This window comes from Corvus hawaiiensis, chromosome 11, assembly GCF_020740725.1.
Source record: "Corvus hawaiiensis isolate bCorHaw1 chromosome 11, bCorHaw1.pri.cur, whole genome shotgun sequence".
Taxonomy (NCBI): Eukaryota; Metazoa; Chordata; class Aves; order Passeriformes; family Corvidae; genus Corvus; species Corvus hawaiiensis.
Genome location: NC_063223.1, coordinates 11,662,220 through 11,679,820, shown reverse-complemented (window position 1 = coordinate 11,679,820; position 17,601 = coordinate 11,662,220). Strand labels below are relative to the sequence as shown.

Below are 17,601 nucleotides of genomic sequence, written 5' to 3'. Positions count from 1 at the left end.
TACATGTGGATGTTAATACCCTCTGCTGTATTGAGGAAGACAGTGTGACCTTTTAAATAGGTCTGCTCTGAAGTGTTGCTTATAAAAAGTAACTCTGCTTCAACACACTCAGGCTTTTGCTTGCTTCTAGGTATTTTCCCTTTCCTCATTTCTAGAAGCTCGAGGCTTTCTAGAGAAGGTATGTTTCCAGCTGCTTTTCTGTTAGTAAAAAGCAAGACTGCCAGGATGAGGATGCCAAGGACACGGCAGGTATTTGGATGTCACACATGGATTTATCTCCTCTCTCAACTGTACTGTGAAATGAGCCTCCAGTCTCTACCAGTTTTCTAGGAGACCACACAGGGAATTTTCAGCATCTTTGAGGTGGCCCAGAGACCAGCCACCCTCCTGCCCCAGGGTGTGGGACTGACTGGAGGACAAAAAAGACATTTTAATATCTTGGCCTACAGCAAAGCCCAAATTCCTGCTCAGACCACCTGGAAATACTTATAAATCCTCCAGTTCCTGGGAGCATTGCAATAAAATTATCACTCTGCTATCCTGGGACAAATTGTTTCCACTTCTGATTATGCTCAGCTGCAATCTTTTTGGGAAACAGGATATCAGGCAGCTTTGGTGCAGCACTAAATGTTTTTGAAAGCATGAATGCTGCAAATATATATTAAATATGCTCTACTAGGAGTGTAAAACAGGCTGTGCTGCTTGGGGTGCCGAGTGGCTTTTGTGCAGTCCCCCAGAAGAAGGAGGAACCTTTTAGCCTGCTCCTGGAGAGGAGGAGGAAGAGGAGGAGGGAGAGGAGGTGAAGGACTGGCTCATGCCCAAGGACATGAGGGTTTGGGCACGGCTGGAGCTGGGCTATGCTTCCTTTGGCTGCTGGTGCTTTTTGGTTTTCCCTCACAAGGAGGAGATGCCCTTTACAGAGTATTTATTTAGGATTAACTTGTCTCCTGGTGGTAGATTGCCCTGTGAGCCCCTCTGCGTCAGGACTGTGCACTGCTGCAGGCAGCCTGTGCTACCGTCCTGTCGGGATGGAAATAATCCCCAGGAATGTTAAAGGGATTAACAGTCCTGGAAAGGGCATGTAACCTGAGGGATGCAGCTCTGCTTACTGCTGCCTACATGGCTACAGCTGTTCTTTACAAGGGGAGAAACTAAACAGGTTGGAAATGAAGTTAATCCATAGCTGTTGGGTTTAAAAAGCTGTAGAGTGGAAGTCTGGGGTCCTGCCCAGCACCTGTCAACTTGCACCTGCACAGGAGAATGGAGGGTGCAGCAGGACAGCAGCTGCTTTTTGCAGGTTTTATGTGAAATGCCCGACTTGTGTTTTGCCAAGGTCTCCTTGACATCCTGCCTGCTCTAACATCTCGTTTTAACCCTGCACGTCCCTCAGCCCTTTTCCATGCCACCTGCATCCTTAAACTGCAAAGCTGTCAATGCTGCCTTCTGCAGCACAGGTCAGTGCTCAACTTTAGCTGAAATCTAGAAAGCAAATGTAGTTCACAGTGCTTTATTTCTGCTGTCTGTGTCATTTGAGAACTGATTTTCTAACTAGAGCATCTCAGAAGAGTTTTGTCAATAGGGCCAGATGATGACCAAACTGCTTTTTAAAATAATATTGTATTGGCATCCATTTCTGGGCAGGTAACGGGCTTTTGTGAAATGCCACCCATGTAAAAACAGTCAGAAGGCATTATTTTGGGAATGGGATCTATACTCAGAGGACATTGCTGTCTGTAATCCTGTGAGACCCTGTTACTTGGTAGAAGGGGTAAGACTGGGCAAAAACCTCAGGATATCCAGGGTCAGAGGCCTGGATCTGGGTTTGTAAAACCACTGACCCAAAAGACCACTTCCTGAGCAGAAATGATCACTTAAAACTCTGGTTACAGGGAAGAACCTCTGGTTTTCTGGATGCCTGGGATTTATTCATGAATGCGTCTTTTTTAAAGAACCAGGAGATCAATGAAGGGCTGCTGACAGCAGCTGGTCATACACGTCCTGCAAGTCAGGCAGCTGCAAAACCAAAACAATAGTGTAGGCCAGCAGAGTGAGTTTAAAACTATTTATACAAGTAAGCTCAGCCTGGGAGGCAATGCGAGTTTCTGACACTTTTAACTGCAATTATGGGGGGAAACCATCCCTCTTCTGGGCTACAGACCCCAATAACATCCGGTCCCTGGGGAGCCCTCCTTTCTTCAGGGTGAGAGGACTGTACCTCACACCCCTCTTGGGAAGGCTGAGAGGAGCAGGGCCTGTCCTCACTTCTTGAAAGAGTTTGCACATGCAGGTGGAGGTGTGTGGGCTCTTTAAACTGGCCTCTTACTTTTAAGCACTTGCATGCTTCTCCCTGTTAACCAGAAATTAATTTTTTTTTCATTTTAGAGCATGAACTCTTTGTCAATGCATTTCCAGTGTCTGAAGTGGAGCTGGCGTTTGGCTCTACAGCTTTTCTTGTGAGAGAGTAATGGCAGAAAAGGTCACGCTGTGTATTAAGTCCTACAAAGAATGAAGCTGGAAGTTTGTCTTTGGTTTTGGATTCTTCAATTGATGGCACTTGCCAATTTGCATGATTTTTCTAGTGTTAATTAACTGTATTTTAGAAATACAGAATAGCTGGGGTCAGCAAAATGGGAAAGAATTGCATATCAATCTCTGAAAGCCCCAAAGCTCTGTCTGATGACAGCAGCTTTCAGGTGTGCACCTGCACTGCAGAGGATCAGCTGCCAGGAGGACAAGAGGTTTGACCTCAAAGTCAGGCACTTGCTTTAGGAAGCCCCTTTCTGCACGGTTGGTGGGTTCAGGGCAGAGGGAGGCACCCAGGTGTCAACTTCAGTGAGTCAGATGTGGGTGCTGCTGGATGGGGAGGCTCGCAGTGCCTGGGTGCCCTTTGGTGGGCGAGTCCCCACAGCTGAGCCCACAAAATGTGCCTTATCACCCCAGAAATCCGTGTGTTGCTGTTACAACAACCTGGAACAAAATACCTATAATTCACATTAGCCTAATGACTGCTGTGGCTTACTGCCCTGGTGATGGATGATGATGATGTTAATAATGATAATAATAATAATAATAATAATAATAATGTGAGCCCAAAGATTGGCAGATGCTAAACATTACCCTCCCTGGGTGAGATGGCACCAGCTCCCATCCTCACTGTGATTTTCCTCTCCTCTGGTTCCAGCTGTGACAGCAGCTCGGGAGCACTTCATACCGATGGACCTGGCATGCTCCCCCATGCTTGTCACCAGGCGACCGTACCTCTGATAAATGATATGTGTGCTCTGGGAAGGAGTCAAAGAGCCTTTGTCTGCTTTTAATCTATAGTTTTAAATAATTAAGCAAGGCTAATTCTGGTATTTATAATGCAATAGGGTGAGTGTAACTTGATGTGGCTGCTGTGGAAAGCAGTTCCCGGCTATCAAGTGGCTGCCTCAGGGCAGCAGGCGCTCACACCCCAGGTCCCCTCCCCTTCACTCAGCCCTGACGGTCGGAAATAAACCGCACGGGGTCATAAGGTCAGAAAGGCAGAGAAAACCCTAATGGAAATGTAAAACCGGGCTGGGGGACACATCCCTGCAGCTCCCAGCACTGCTGCCACGTGTCACCGCTGTTCCTACCTCTGTGTCCCTGCTGAGCACATGCTGGCGATGGGGCTGCTCACCTGTACAGCCAGTGCTCCCCTCCAGTACAGCCAGTGTTCTCTCACTAGTATAGCCAGTCTCCCTAGTTTGTCCAGCGTCTCCAGTCCTGCTTACCCTTCCTGAGTCCTGTGCCAGCACCGCAGCCCCCAGGGCTGGGTCCCCCGTTTGCACCAGCACTGCACCCGCCTAAGGGAGCACAGAGCAGGTGCCGGACTCAGCCTGGGCTGCTCATGTGTCACCACCTGCCAGCACCCCAAAGGTAAAGGACTCTGGATGTCACCATGGTCACCCGCTGAACTTTGCGTTCATGCACATGGATTTAGAAGAGAAAAATCCCACCAGGTTTGAGGCTTGCTGAGCTGTCTGGGATGTAGAAGTTACCAGTTGGAAATGCTTGTACCGTCAGGCAGCAGCAAGTGCCTCTCTGCTGGCAGGCAGGACTGGGTGTGCTGGTTAATCATTTCATTTAATTACCTTGGACTGTGATAAGCAAGGATAGCAAGGCTGGGATCTTAGTCTGTTAGCAATCACCAAGACATCCCATGCCTTTTACAAGCAGCATGTGGAGCACTGGTTTAGTTTTGTTAGTGGCAGATGCCTAGCAGTCCTTCTTGACAGTCATAAACTTAGTTTTAATATCTCACCAAATATTTGCTCTGCGCATTTGCCTGCCAATGACAGAGATGCACATCAATCAGTAATGAATGCTTAATGTTAGTTCAAAGGTATTTTGCTAAATACAGAAAGTATCCGCCCATGTTGATTTGTAGGGACTGCATTAGCCCCCTATCCAGCCCAGTGCCTCTCCAAGAAGAAGGTTTGAATTGCAGGATGGGTATTCTAAGGGAATTTCTTGTGGGATATGGAAAAGCAGAAGCAGAAGGGCAGCTTCTCAACCAGTTACTGAAGCATTAAAGTACCATGATATCTCAAAAAAATTAAAACCGGGTCCCAAGTCACCTGTATATGCAGTGCAGCGCAATGCCACGGGATCAGCAGCCCGTCCCCGCAGAAGGGAGCACCAGAGAAGCGCGGATCCCCCGGGGCAGTCTGGGGGCCCTGGGCTTACCTGATTTCCGCAGCGAGGCCCTGGGAAGCCCGGGGGGCAGGTGCTGCCCTGTGCCCCACGACATGGGGCTCTGGGGGCTGCGGCTGCCGCTGCTGCCTGGCTGCACTCGCGCTGAGGTGACTTTTGGCCGGTCCCCCGGAGCTCCTGCCAGGTCGGTGCAGTGGCAGCAGGGACGGAAGGTCACGTGGAGGTGGCTGCTGCACCGGGGCTCCCTCCTTGCTGCTCCTGCCACCCCACAAGGACCTCACTGAGGGCTGGAGCTCAGCTGGCAGCAGCCGGTGGCCTTGCTCGCTCTTCAGTGCTGGTCCCAAACGTCCTTCTGCTGCACCGAAAACTTCCCTTTGCTCTCTCTTGCCAGATGATGTTTTCCCAGGATAGATGAACAAGCTAATCGCTTTTTCTCCCCAGAGCAAACAGCTCTGTGCATGCCCAGGCACCCGAGCTGCCTGCTCGACACAGCCACTGCTGCTGGTGGAGAGGTTGTGTCCCTGCTCCACCGAGGACGATTTCTCCTCAACGTGCCTTAACCACGCTCCTGGAGAAATCAGATCGCCCCAGAGGAAGCCGCACGCCCACTCTCTTTAGCAACCACTGCAACAGCCAAGCCGGCACCAGGGCAACCGCTCGAGCTATCGTGATTATTCCCTGGCATGTTGCAACACCCTGTCATCCACCAACTGCTGCACGGCCCAGGGGGAGCAGCTGCTGCACCCCAGGGGTAAGGGCTGCGAGAGGGAGAAGCAGCCCCTACACGGGGCCGTGGGTGTCCTGGTGGCATCAGAGCTTGTGTGATGCCACAGCATCGTTGCCCCAGGTCTTCTACTGCTGAGCTGCAGCCCCTGCCTGTGCTGGGCTTCTTGTCCCCATCATCACTCTGGCTGGAAGGTACCATGTTGGCTGTCCCTGAATTGTCACAGCCTGGGAAACCAAAGGCTGCAAAGGTGGGGGAGAAGAAGGGGTTAAACCACTCCAGCAACTCCTTTAGGCTCTTCAGTGGGTTCTATGGTCCAGTTCTGCCCAGGTTGCCCAGTACCAGCCTGCAGATGCTCAGTGTCCCAGTCCCAGGAGGGCCAGGGATGAAGCAAAACCGTTTCCACCCAGAGGACGGGGCTAGGGAAAGCTGGGGGGCACCACTGGTGTGCCCAGTGACCATCACACTCTGCGGCACCCAAGGGTGCACGGTCCAGACCATGTCCTGGCCTTACCCTCCTGGCCCTGTGAAGGACTGTAGAAAGAAGCCAGGTTCTCATGGGCACAGGGGCACTCTTTCACTTATTTTCACCTTTCCACAGTTTGCACCTCTCTACATCCCAAGATTTTCCCCCATCCCAGCCATGTTTCCAGCCAAGGGCTCAGCAGCACCAGGTGTGAGAAGCCCCAGTCCCTCCCAGTTCGCCTCCAAACCTCTTTGAGGGTCAGCATGGGCTGCTGGCACTCACCTGAACTGCCACTCCCTGGCTTCTTGCTTCTACTCAGACCCTTGGACTGAAGGGAATATTCTTTCTGGAAGAAAAGAGAAGAGACAAATGGGAAAAGACTGTACAGGTATTGCTCTATTACAGGAGTTGAAACACAGGAGAAGTTGCTGGTCCTTTGCTACAAGAAACTAAAAAAAAAATATTATTATTTTTAACCTCCTCACCAGGAGCTGTTCAGTTTAATTGACATGGGGCCTCAGATGGAGGAGAGGAGAGGAGAGGAGAGGAGAGGAGAGGAGAGGAGAGGAGAGGAGAGGAGAGGAGAGGAGAGGAGAGGCGAGGCGAGGCAGCCTGGTTCTCGTTCCAGTGTGTGTGGTGTGTATCCGTGTACTTGCAAGCGTGGTCAGCCCAACCTGTCCAGCCATGGATTACTCACAGGCAGGGTTTGGAAGACCCCACACAGCTTTTGCACCTAAACCAAGGCTGTGGCAAAGGAGAGGCCTTCAAGTGGGGAGGTTGTGCAGTTTTTCTCTTAAAGCTGTGACCTCACAGCCCATGCGTGCCCCACAGGCTTTTTGTGGCCCAGCAGACTCCCCTCACATCATGCATTGTCCCATGGCCTGGCTGCTCATTGCACACTCCAAAAATACCATTTGGCTCACTTTGATTGGAAAAGGAAATGGATGCACATCTGTGCTACTCCTCTTGGGTCATCTTTGAACAAGTTTCAGGTCTGTGAGTTCACTGGAGAAGTGTCAAAGGGGGAAAAGAGCATCAATCTAAACCTGTTTTGAGCTCCCAGGTAAGTGTGGTTATGGCTGATGGATGTGGGAACAGAAAAGGGCTGTGATCCATCAACACCTGCTTTTGACTGAGTAAAACAAATCAGAAAAAGGCCAGCTAAATTTTCTGGATATATTTCTGATGCACCCTGGTGCTTGACAAGCTGCACATCTGGGCTGCTCTCCTGCAGAGAGAAGGATGAAGTGGGTTTGTGGGGTGCTATCCTGAACCAAGAGACTTTTCACAGCAAAGCTCTTTTTCTGGGAGCTCCTTGCAGAACAGTTCTCTTTGATATCTAAATTAGTAAGCAATCTACCCCCCGTGCTCCTGTGTCTTTGAGATTAACAAAAAGCCTTTGTTTTGCCCCTGTAGTTCCCTGAAGGTTACTTTGTGAGGGTGGTTGATTGCTGGGTGAGGTTTATTTGGAGTGGCTCCTGCAGAAAAGGAGTTGCGTCATTCACCAGCTGCCCGCCTGTGTCTTCGGAAGTGGCTTCATGTCCTAGGAGAAGGTGACATGGGGAGCTCATTCCAGCATCACCCATTGCATCTCATGTACGTGGTATGGCCCCGTGTTGCTGTGAATGCTGCAGGAGGGGTCTTCTTTGGGGGTATCACCCCAGAGGAGCGAGTCCAGGCTGTCCCTGAGTCAGGAGCTGGCAGAAGACCCAGGCAGTTCTGTCATGGCTCTGGGATAGCTCTGGAACAGCTCTGGTACTTGAGGGCTCATCCCTTGGGACTTGGGCTCTGCTGTGATGGGGGAATGACATGGTTTTCTCATTCAATGTGCACATAAAGAGAAAATAATGCTGTACTGAATGAGCACCTGGAGTGTCACTTATGGGTGGCTGTATGGTTATTAATGAGTACTAGGAACAGGAAAGTTGTTCTGGAGAAGCCCACAGCTGGGTTCTTGTTACCAGGGCTGTTCAATTAGATGGACTTTTAGCTGCTGAGTTACTGTGCTAGCGATGTTGGCTGCTGGCTGTCATCTCTGTGCTGTGGCACCAGGAGCTTTCTTGTGTCAACATGTCTCCTGTGTATTAAAAAGCCGCAGACGTGTCAAGTGAGTTCCCAACACCAAAACTGGCTCTCCCTGGATGTGCAATGCCACCCACCGATGCGAATGCAGTGACAATGGGATAACGCTGTCTGCCCACCGAGGAGCCCGGGTACAGCTGTGAGTGACAGAGCAGACAGCTCTGCCTGGTCTGCCTTCCTGGATCTTTATTAATCTCCACTCTCAGCACGGGGCTGGGACTGCAGCATCACTGCCAGTCATGTCTGGCTCCTAGTCCACAGGCAAAACTTTGCTCTGATGAAGTCACCTGGGGCTGGACTTGAAGGCAGACGGCGTTTCACCTCCTGCTGCAAGGAGGTCCTGGAGGCTGGTTAAACATTTGCTCTGCTGGGTTAATGCTTGATGTGGGCTGAGGTGGTGCTTGTGGTGGTAGGGACTGGCTGTGCAGCGCAGCCTTCCCTCTCACCCCGCGGCACTAGCTCCCAGCACAAACTCCATGCAATCCCAGTACAGCCTCAGAAGTCATGCTGGTGGCACTGTGGTGGTGACCTTGGCAGTGGCAAAGCCAAAGGCAGGGGATGTGTAGGCTGGTCAGACCATGCTGGGTCCCTGGTACCATGTCACCTCTTGGTGCAGGTTGGTAACACAATCCTGCTAATCTCCACTTGAGCCATTAGTGTATTTGCAGAGCAGGACGGCTTCTCCTCGCACCTCCCTGGCTCACAGGGGCAGTTAATGATTGCCCAGGTGATGGAGACTTTCGCTTGCTCCCTATGGGACAAAGCAGGTTATAACACTCTGTCACCAGCCAGATGGGCAGGGGGCAGGAACTATAGGAGTCAGAGGGCTTAATTTGTCACAGCGAGGGCTTGGATGGGGAGTTTGTGTTGCAGTAAATGGGCAGCAAATGCCTATTTCCCAAAACCTTCTATTTCCATGTGAAAATCACTTCTGTGTGCAGTGTGACTGCATCTTGCCAGGAGTAAGAAGAGAAGTAGTAATAAAATCTAGTATCAGATAGTAACACTGTGCCCCTCTGCAGCTGAGCAGAAACAGTCCTGGAGACATTGCTGATGGGAGCAGGTGCCACTTCCAACCTGCGGGCAAGCTCCTCTTGCCTGGGATCCCCATCCTGCTTTGACCATGTCAGTGAGGACACCCACTGCTTCAGCTGGAATTAGCCTGGTGATTAAGTGAGTTAAATCCCACAAAACAACACAAAGTGTAAACAGTAAGTAGTTCCATGCCTTGTGTGTACTATTCTGTGTTACTCCCAAAGATCCTGGGCATCACTATGTGCCTGTAGGACTGTGCCTGGCCTTGACACGGATGCACAGCAAAGAGCTTCTGCAGGAAATGTCTGGAGGCAGTATCACAGGCATGGGCTGCCTTGAACCACCAGCTCTAACCACTATCCTTGTCCCTGGCTCCCCACTGGGGAGTGCAATGCTCCTGCTTAAAGCTTAAAGCCAGCCACTTTGTATAAACCATTAATCGGTGTTATTTGTCCCACGTGTGGGTGCTGTAATGTTTACTTGTAGCACAACTGACAGTAATTTTGGACTATGTTTGTGCTCTGATGAAAGCAGGAAAAAGAGCCATCAGCATGGTTGGAGTGCGAGCCATGGGAAGGGTGATGAGAATGGCTTCAGGCAGGTTCAGGCACCAATACAGGTGCCATTAAGGTGCAGCATCAGAGCATCTGTGTTGCACTGTAGCCAAAGTCTGAGCTAATGAATTAGGTAAGAAATTGCTGCAATCAGGGTGATAAAGAGGTATAATAGTGGGCAAAATGCCACTCAGGCTTATGTAACTCTCCCACAGATCTGGTTTGGGAGGGAGACACCATTAGCAAGGGTAGAAGTTGCTCAACCCATTTAGAAGTAGGTGGACTCAGAGAAAGGTACTTTGTCCCTAAGGTGCTGTAGCAGCTGCTGACATCGGTGTTTAATGAATGAACACATCCATTAATTAAAATAGTCTTAGTGCTGAACCCAGAGGCTCCGAAAGGAATTCTCATGACCTGGAACAAGGGTCACTGATGGCTGACAGATTGAAGCCAGCATTTGGTTCATTGATGGCTGGCAGATTGAAGCCAGCATTTCTGCGTGTGATGAAGGCACAAAACACGTGATTTAGAGGTTAGCAAAACTGTATTCTACCATTACTTTTGATTAGCCCCAAATACCTTTTGCTTTTCTCAGTGCTCTGTATGAAAACCTCTCTTTATGCCCCTGGATGCAGAGATACCATCTGAGCTGTTGCCCAAATCTCCTGTGTTATTGCTGAATTTTGGTCTATCTGTGCTCATTTGCAGCAGCTGGGACCGATCCAGAGACATCAATGAAATCATCCACTGGAAGGAACTTTGGAGGATTAGTAAGACTTTTTCCCATCTGTGATGTCAATGCTCAAAAATCTGTCAGCTCGATTGTTTTGCTGCAAAGTCCTGCCATGTGAGGTGTTGAGGCTTATTTGATTCAGCAAGCTGGGGCACATGTTTGCTGGAATGACACCGTGTTCTTGGTAACAAGAAACACAGAGAAAACCAGCACAACCCAATGTCTCATACTGCTGCTAATGCCCTGAAGGCATTGGCCAAAGGAAGTGCTGCAGTTTGGATGAATTTCCAAAATTTCTTGAGGGCTAGGAAAGGCAGTATAACACCCTGCTCCTTCCAGAGCTGGCAGACTGGGCTCTGCCTTCCTGGTGGTGGTGATGATGAAGCTACCCTCAGGATTGTTGCGAGAAACTTCATGTTCCTTTCTCTTGCAGAAGCAGAGCAATGCTGGGTTTGGGAGGGTTACTCCTCGACGGGGAGCTTGACTATGCGCATTCCTGTGCTCCCAGCTCATTATGGGACACTGTTACATTGGCAGGTTTTGCAATCAGGACTGGCAGGCACCCAGGAGTCGGTGTCCAGGCACATCCCAGCATTCCTGGGCCAGCAGCAATGAAATCTGCTGCCACTGCACTGCCCTTGTCATGGGAAGGGGTCTCAGAACCACCACAGCATCCAGCGTATGCCTCAGCCCAGCCCCATTGCTCCCTGTCCTGTGCTCCGGCCGCTCGGACCACTGTGTCCAGCCCTGCATGCACACCTGCCTAGAGGGAGCTGTGTTTTCAAACGAAGCTGAGCTTGTATTACTCCTGGTCCCTGGCCACAACCATAGCTGATTTCACTATCATATTGCAAAGGACTCTAAGAAATATCAAGTTATTGGTGTAACATTTCATTACTGGTCTTTTGACCTCTACAAGTCTGCAGCCTTTCTTGGGTGGAAGTGAGCTGAGGGCAGATGCATGTGGTTACTCTCACAAGAGCAGCCAGCAGCCTCGAGGATTTTTTTGACCACAGGAATTTGTAAATGTAGGCTTACAGAAGGGGATCAGGCTCTTGGTCTGGCTGTAGGGTCAGGCTGACACTCCTCAGCTCCTGTGCCAGTCTCTGGGAGCACCAGCCAGGTGGCCACTTTGCTGCCTAGTCGAGTAGAAAATTGTAAATGCTTCAAATAGTGCTTGGTGTTATTTTATTCGTAAAGAAAACACAATTTGATACAGATGAGTGGTGTGCTGACCCCTGCCTGTCTTTATCAGCAATGCCATTCCCCCTCCCAAATCCCTGTGGCCCCAGAAGGCAAGCACAGCCCTCCTGTGGTGTGAAAGCTGGCAAATCAAGTCCCATTTCACTGACTGTCAAGAAAAAAAGGACAAAAACGCCAAAGCAGGGAGGCAGTGGCATGGGGATGGAAGCTTGCTGGAGCTGCCAGCCCTGGGGCCGGGAGCCCCGTGGAACTTCCCACCACGGCTGAGCAAACGCCGCTCCCTGGCTGCTCCCGGCACATGGCTGGGGAGGTGGAATGTGACGCACCAGACTTCAGCAGAAAATTTCCTGCAGATTAATGAGAGCAATCAGTGTCAGGGCTCAGCTCCACGGCAGGCGGTGCACAAGGCTCATTTGTCAGCATTCAAGCTGACTGTGAAGCCCGACATCCCACTGAGAAGGGCATGAAGAGGCTCTTGGCACAAAGCAGGGCAGTGCACACACCGATGGACCTGCTGTTCCCCCTTGGTCCCTAAGGAAATCCTTGCTTACAGTTCAGTGCTTTTTAGTCTGGTCCCTTGCAAAGTGCAGAGCACACACCACCTCTGGATACCAGGGCAAAGTCAAATTGTAGCCCTGTTCACTGTTGGAAATACCTGTATCGCCCACCTCAGTGTTGTCAGCAGCAGTTAAATTGTTGCTATAATGGATAAACCATTTTTTACCTGTCTCAGGAGCTTATTCTTGCCCTGTACTGGAGGTACACTGCTGATATGAAAGACTACTCCGCTATTTCTGGGGATGCTGCTGATTGCACAGGAGAAACATCAGTCACTGGCACAAAAAGGCTCCAACAGCTTTGGAGTGAATTGTTGTCATGCTGCAGAGAGACCATTAAGACGCTCTAAAGTGCCTTGAAGAATGTTGTTTTGCGGAAAGTGAGGCTTATGCCACACGATTAATATGGACAGTGTTTATTTCTGGCACAGTGTCATGCTGTTCTAGAGCTTCCAGGCTGCAGTGGCATCATCACTCCATTTCACAACTAGGGACCATATGTTAGGGGCCAACGATAGGGCTGCCATCAGAAATTTGATCTTATGACACTGCCTTGTTGGGCTCTTTACCTGCTCAGGGTCACTTGAATTGGTCCTTATCTTGGAAAAGGTGCAGTTTGTGAAAGGCAAGGGCAGAAATGCTCCATTAGCCCCAGACTGGTAGCAGACTGTCAAAGCAGAGCGGGGTGGTCTGATCCCCGCGGGCAGCGTGTGCCAGCTGGGTCCTGTGTGGAGGAGACACCAAAGGAAGGGGCCGAAAGGGAGGAGGTGTGGCTCTTATCTGGGATGAGATGTCACCTGCCAGGCTGCAAATACCACCGTGGGCTGCAAATGGGTAAGGCAGCGAAGGAAGACGTGAAGGATGCCTGTTAATGCAGGGTACAGGAGGAGGCAGCAGATGCCACTTAAGCACCCCAAGGAGCAGAGTGAACCAGCGAAGCCTTTAATTACTTTAATCCATTTTTATTTCAGGACTGCTGAGCTATCCCAGAGCCAGCAGGTGCAGCATTTCCCATGTATTGTTGTTCTTGGTCTTCCCACAAGCACATCGTGCACCTCCCTTCAGTCTGAGCCCTCTCCGTGACTCCCTTGCAACCCCGGTGCTGCAGGCAGCATTGGTCAGCGCTGGATAACCTCTGCTCTGGAGGAGGGGCTGGCAGCACACTCCTCTGTGTCCTGCCCAGCACCCTCACCCATGGATCAAACCCTTGTACCACTTGTCATGCATGAAGGCAGAGTTTCAATCTGGGCTAGCTGTGTCCAAGTCAGTTCCCTGTTTCACTGAGCCCATTTGAGCTCTCTCAGGACCAAAATGTCAGCCTGTTTGGAGGCAGAGAGTGGGTTATGTTAGGTGTTGGAGCTGGTTTACTGGTGCTGTCTAGGTGCTTGGGATGGAGAAGTAAAAAAGAAAGCTGTGATCTCATTCTAGGGGCTAGAGCAGTCCCATTGTGCTGCGTTTGGCTTCTGAGGACTGGGATGCTACAGCATGTTATTCACTTTAAAAGCTACAAAAGCCCAGAGCAGTGTCTTTACTTAGAGTCTCCATGTGTCACCACCTGTGGGACTCTAAAGGGTTGAAGAAGAGGAGGGCAAGAGGCAGGATAAAGTCACCTTAGAGGGTTTCTGTGGAAGTTTTGGGACTAACTCTGGCCCAGCTTTCCTAGTCTGGGCTGTGCTATGTCAGACAGATGAGAGGACTTAGAAATGCTTGCTGTCTTGTGATGCAGAGCTGTTATTTTCTGGGTGTGTGTTATTTTTTCCCAGAAATGGGCTTTTTATCACTAATGTCTCCACTCTTGAGGCACTTTGGGACTTTACTGGTGTGCCTCTGTGGCTCTCATCCCTGCCTCTCCAAGCAAGGCTTGTTGCAGGCAGCACATGCAAACCCTTCTCCCCAAGAAGCACAGTGCTCAAGGACACTGAAACATTGTGGTTGCTGGTTGCCATGTGGTTTTTGGATTTGCTCCTGGGGCCAGTGCCACCAAACAGCTGTTGGCATTCTGTGAGTGTCAGTGGGACTTGTTCTGCTCAGGGGCCTTGGCACCTGCAGCCCCTCTTGCTGACAGTGGAGCAGCCCTGGAGCCTTGGCTGATGAGGGGGGGACAGGTGGGGCTGCAGTGTCAGAGCAGGCAGGGTTCCTCAGAGGGCTCTTGTGCTGCCCAGGCACAGGGATGCTTTCAATGAGCTGGCAGGGACACTGGCTACCAGCTTTCTGAAATACTTGTCAGAGAGAGCCAGGAAAATCCCACTGTGCCTGCTGCTCTGTGGAGCATGATGGAGCAGAGGTGTCCCAGATCACCGCCTTGGAGTAATATTTCCTCCCACATGAGAGGGGCTGCTGGACCATGGATCTTCTTTGGGATGTCACAAGGGGCTGGTCGTTTCAGACCTCTTTGTCTTTCTGTGGCACAGGCTAAAACACTTCTGTGGCTGGACTGTGGGGATCCCTCACTAGTGGGGCAAGTTGTGCTTGTGAGGAAATCCCACCAGCAGCTCCCAGAAATGCTTGTCCCCTCCCGCTCAGATGGAGGAGTTTTAAAGGATGTTCTCAAAGCCCTGTTTTCAGCATGGGAAGCCAGGTACTGTGGTTTGCCTGAACAAGCAGAGCCTCTCTCCCTGGCACTGGCGTGCTGCCTCTTGTTGTTCTAAACCAGCCACAGAGCAAAGCTCCCCGCTCAGCAGCAAGGCTAATCCAGGCTCATCTGACATTAGTGTAAACCAACACTCTTGGGAATTTGGGAACAGAGAACTTTCCCTAGGGAAACAGCTACCATGCAAACTCTGCCTTGGAAAACATGGAGAAAAGAAGTGGAGAGGTGCAGGTTCCTGGGAACAACCTCTTCCACTGCCAGAGGGTCTGGAGCATCTGCCCTGGCATCCTGGGGATCTGTTGCTGGTGAGGCTGTGCTTGCAGATTATTTGAAGGGTGTTTGCTGAGGTTAGAGGGATGCCAGCCATACCAGTGGGGCCGAAGCCCTGCAGAGCAGAAGAATCAGCAGGGAATCATCACCAGCTCATCAGAGAATCAGCACCAACTCTGCAGCACCCATGAACCAGCCTGTGGCAAAGTCCTTGCCTTCCCTTCAAGAGAAGGGTACCCCAGCAAGGGTCTGTATCTTGCTGGAGCCCTGCTGTTGGCTTGGGCCCACAGAACACTGGTGATACAAGAGCAGGTTTTTTGGGACGAGATGCAGCCTTTTAAAGTAAAAATGTCCTTGGAGCCACGCTGGCAGCCTTTCCGGTCCCTTTTGTTGTGGAGCTGGGGATTGCCTTGCACTCCACAGTCCACTACTGTAATCCCCTTGGAGTGCTGTTCTGGACTAAGCTTAAAAGAGGTGCAGCTGAGACTGCTAATGCAGGCAGTGCTGGCGAGTGGTGCTGAGCCCTGCTCTGTGCTCCCTGTGGGTGCTCTCTGGGCTTTTGCTGATAGATGGGTTCAGGACTGGCAGGTCCCTGTGCCCTGAGCTGTGCTGGTTCTGCAAGGGCTGGGGGAAGGGGAGCTTTCCTGCCTGTCACCTGGACTCATCCTGCTCTTCAGGAGAGCAGGATCCTGCTGTTCATGCCCCCCCTGGAAACGCAGCAGAAAGAGCTGTCTTGTTTTCATCTCCCATCAGCATCAGCCTAAGGGTAAAGCACTGACCCAGGAGCTGCCAGTCAGACATCCCTGCTTGGTGCCAGCTGGGCAGTGGCACAGGCTTTTGTCAACCCAGGCAACATTTGGGAGGCTGAAATGGGAGTGACATCTCTGACCTTTTGGTACCCATGAAAGTAAAACTATCTCAGCTTTTAGGAGCAGCCAGGAAGCTGGAGAGCCTGAACTCCCGGCAGTATTTCAAAGCCAGGCCATTCAGTGCTGGGCTGTGGTGGGATCGTGGTGTTTCAGAGAGAGGGAACAGTGGGGAAAGCTGTCCAAAAGCAGTCTGGTCTGGTGGTCAGGAGGCTGGCATGGGCTGCTTTGTATGCAGCAGGGCTTAACTGGGTGGCGCTGAGCCAAGCCTGACCTAACCAGCTTATTTCCCTGCTTCCAGTAATGCCTCTACAAATGCGCTGGGGCCTGAAGGTCACGGCCACGTGAGCAGGGGCCTGGGGATTAGCTGTGGGCAGAGCATGGCTCCTCCTGGGTGTGTTGTAGCCCTGAGCCACAGGAACAACTGCAGCTCCCGTGTGTGCTGGAGCCAGCGTGGCACTGGTACCTGGGATGGGTGTTGGAGCAGCACCGGGCTGGCTGGGAGCAGTACCTCCTGTAGCTGGCACTTGTGAGAAGTCCAGAAAAATAGATAAATGTTTACTAATCCCACTTCAACTCTGATTTTCCTTCTGGGTGTTGGTCACACTGGCCAGTGGGTTGCTTTTTCACATGTTTGCCCTGCAAGATTGTCTAGCTCTGGTTTTGGAAGAAAGTCCAGCAGGTTTGCAAAATTCTGAAAGGCACTTGGTTTGGAGGTGCCCATACATCTGAAGGCCTCAGTCATGCTCAGCTGAGCATGAAGGGTCCCTGGTGGGGCAAAGGGTCACTGCTGTCCCCATTCCAGTAGAAGTTACTGGCCTAGTGTGGTGCACAAGTGTGTTTCTCGTAGAGCCGGGAGATGAGCTGTGGAAGCCTAATTCTAGATCAGGGCATCGCAACTGAGCAGTGATGATGCATCTCTAGGCACTGATGTAATCAGCCATGGAAGCAAAATGACATGCAACAACATCCTCAGCACAACGATCTCTAGCCACCCTTGCAGGGCACTGACTCCACAAAACTGTTTCCATTTGGAGCTGTTTGACCGCTCTCCCCAGGGGATTTGGAGGAGATACATGTTGGTGCTGTGGGACCTGGCCCAGCTCCTCCCTGTCCTGGGAGGGAGCTGGCACCAATTCTCAGGCCAAGAAATACTCAGGGCTTGCTCTGCACTGCATCTGCAGGAGACATCCCAGAGGCTGCCGGATGCATTCAGAACAAACCTGACATTTCTCCCCAGAAAGCCAAACTTTGTCCTAATGCAATGCTTGCAATGCTCTGTTCCCCTCCTTGCTGTCCTGAAAGCCCCGGCAGGCCCCGATGCTGAGCCCATTAGATGGAATTACTTAATCCGGCCCTGATGAGTGGCACCCACTCCCAGGAGCAGCGGGTCCCTTCCCTCTAATCCCTCGCTGCCATCAGCCGCCGTAGCACGCGCGGGGCGAGACGAGCACCACGTGAGCAGATGGAGCCCTCTCCATCACATCCCGCCACCACAGCCCTGAGGAAAACCGCCCCGGTACCTTTTTCCCGTGAGACGCCCCCATGGTCGGATGTGTTGGCTGTGCTCCACTCTCCGGGCTGCGGGACCGGCCGGCTCTCTGCGGTCACGGCCCCGTTACTCCAGGGGGGACAGGCGGCCGTGCTGCTCCCAGCCCCTCGGCGGCTGCTGTGGGGAGACGTGCGTGAAATCCAGCCCGTCTGTGGCGGGGTCGGGTGGGAAAGCTTGCTTTTCCTCCCTTCTTCCAGCACGTGGAGAACTCATTTTCTTCATGCACCTAACGGCTGGCTCGCACCCAGGCTCTGCCCGGGCACAAAGGCAGCTTTCATGCTGTGGATGCCCG

The 17,601-nt window shown here is 51.5% G+C and overlaps 1 protein-coding gene across 2 annotated transcripts in view; it reads right to left on the bottom strand.

The window, feature by feature from the left end:
• Positions 1–17,363, bottom strand: part of FAM107A (family with sequence similarity 107 member A) — a 28,752-nt gene extending 11,389 nt beyond the window's left edge. Inside the window, exons 1-2 of one of the 2 annotated variants that reach the window (XM_048315382.1) lie at positions 17,281–17,363; positions 6,150–6,213 (exon numbers count right to left, since the gene is read on the bottom strand). In XM_048315382.1, the coding sequence (XP_048171339.1) occupies positions 6,150–6,213; positions 17,281–17,304 (88 nt within the window). In that variant the 5' untranslated portion in view covers positions 17,305–17,363. Of the gene's footprint in view, positions 1–4,710; positions 5,273–6,149; positions 6,214–17,280 lie in introns of those variants that run through there. The other variant, XM_048315383.1, reaches the window with a different exon arrangement.
• Positions 17,364–17,601: the final 238 nt, after the last annotated feature.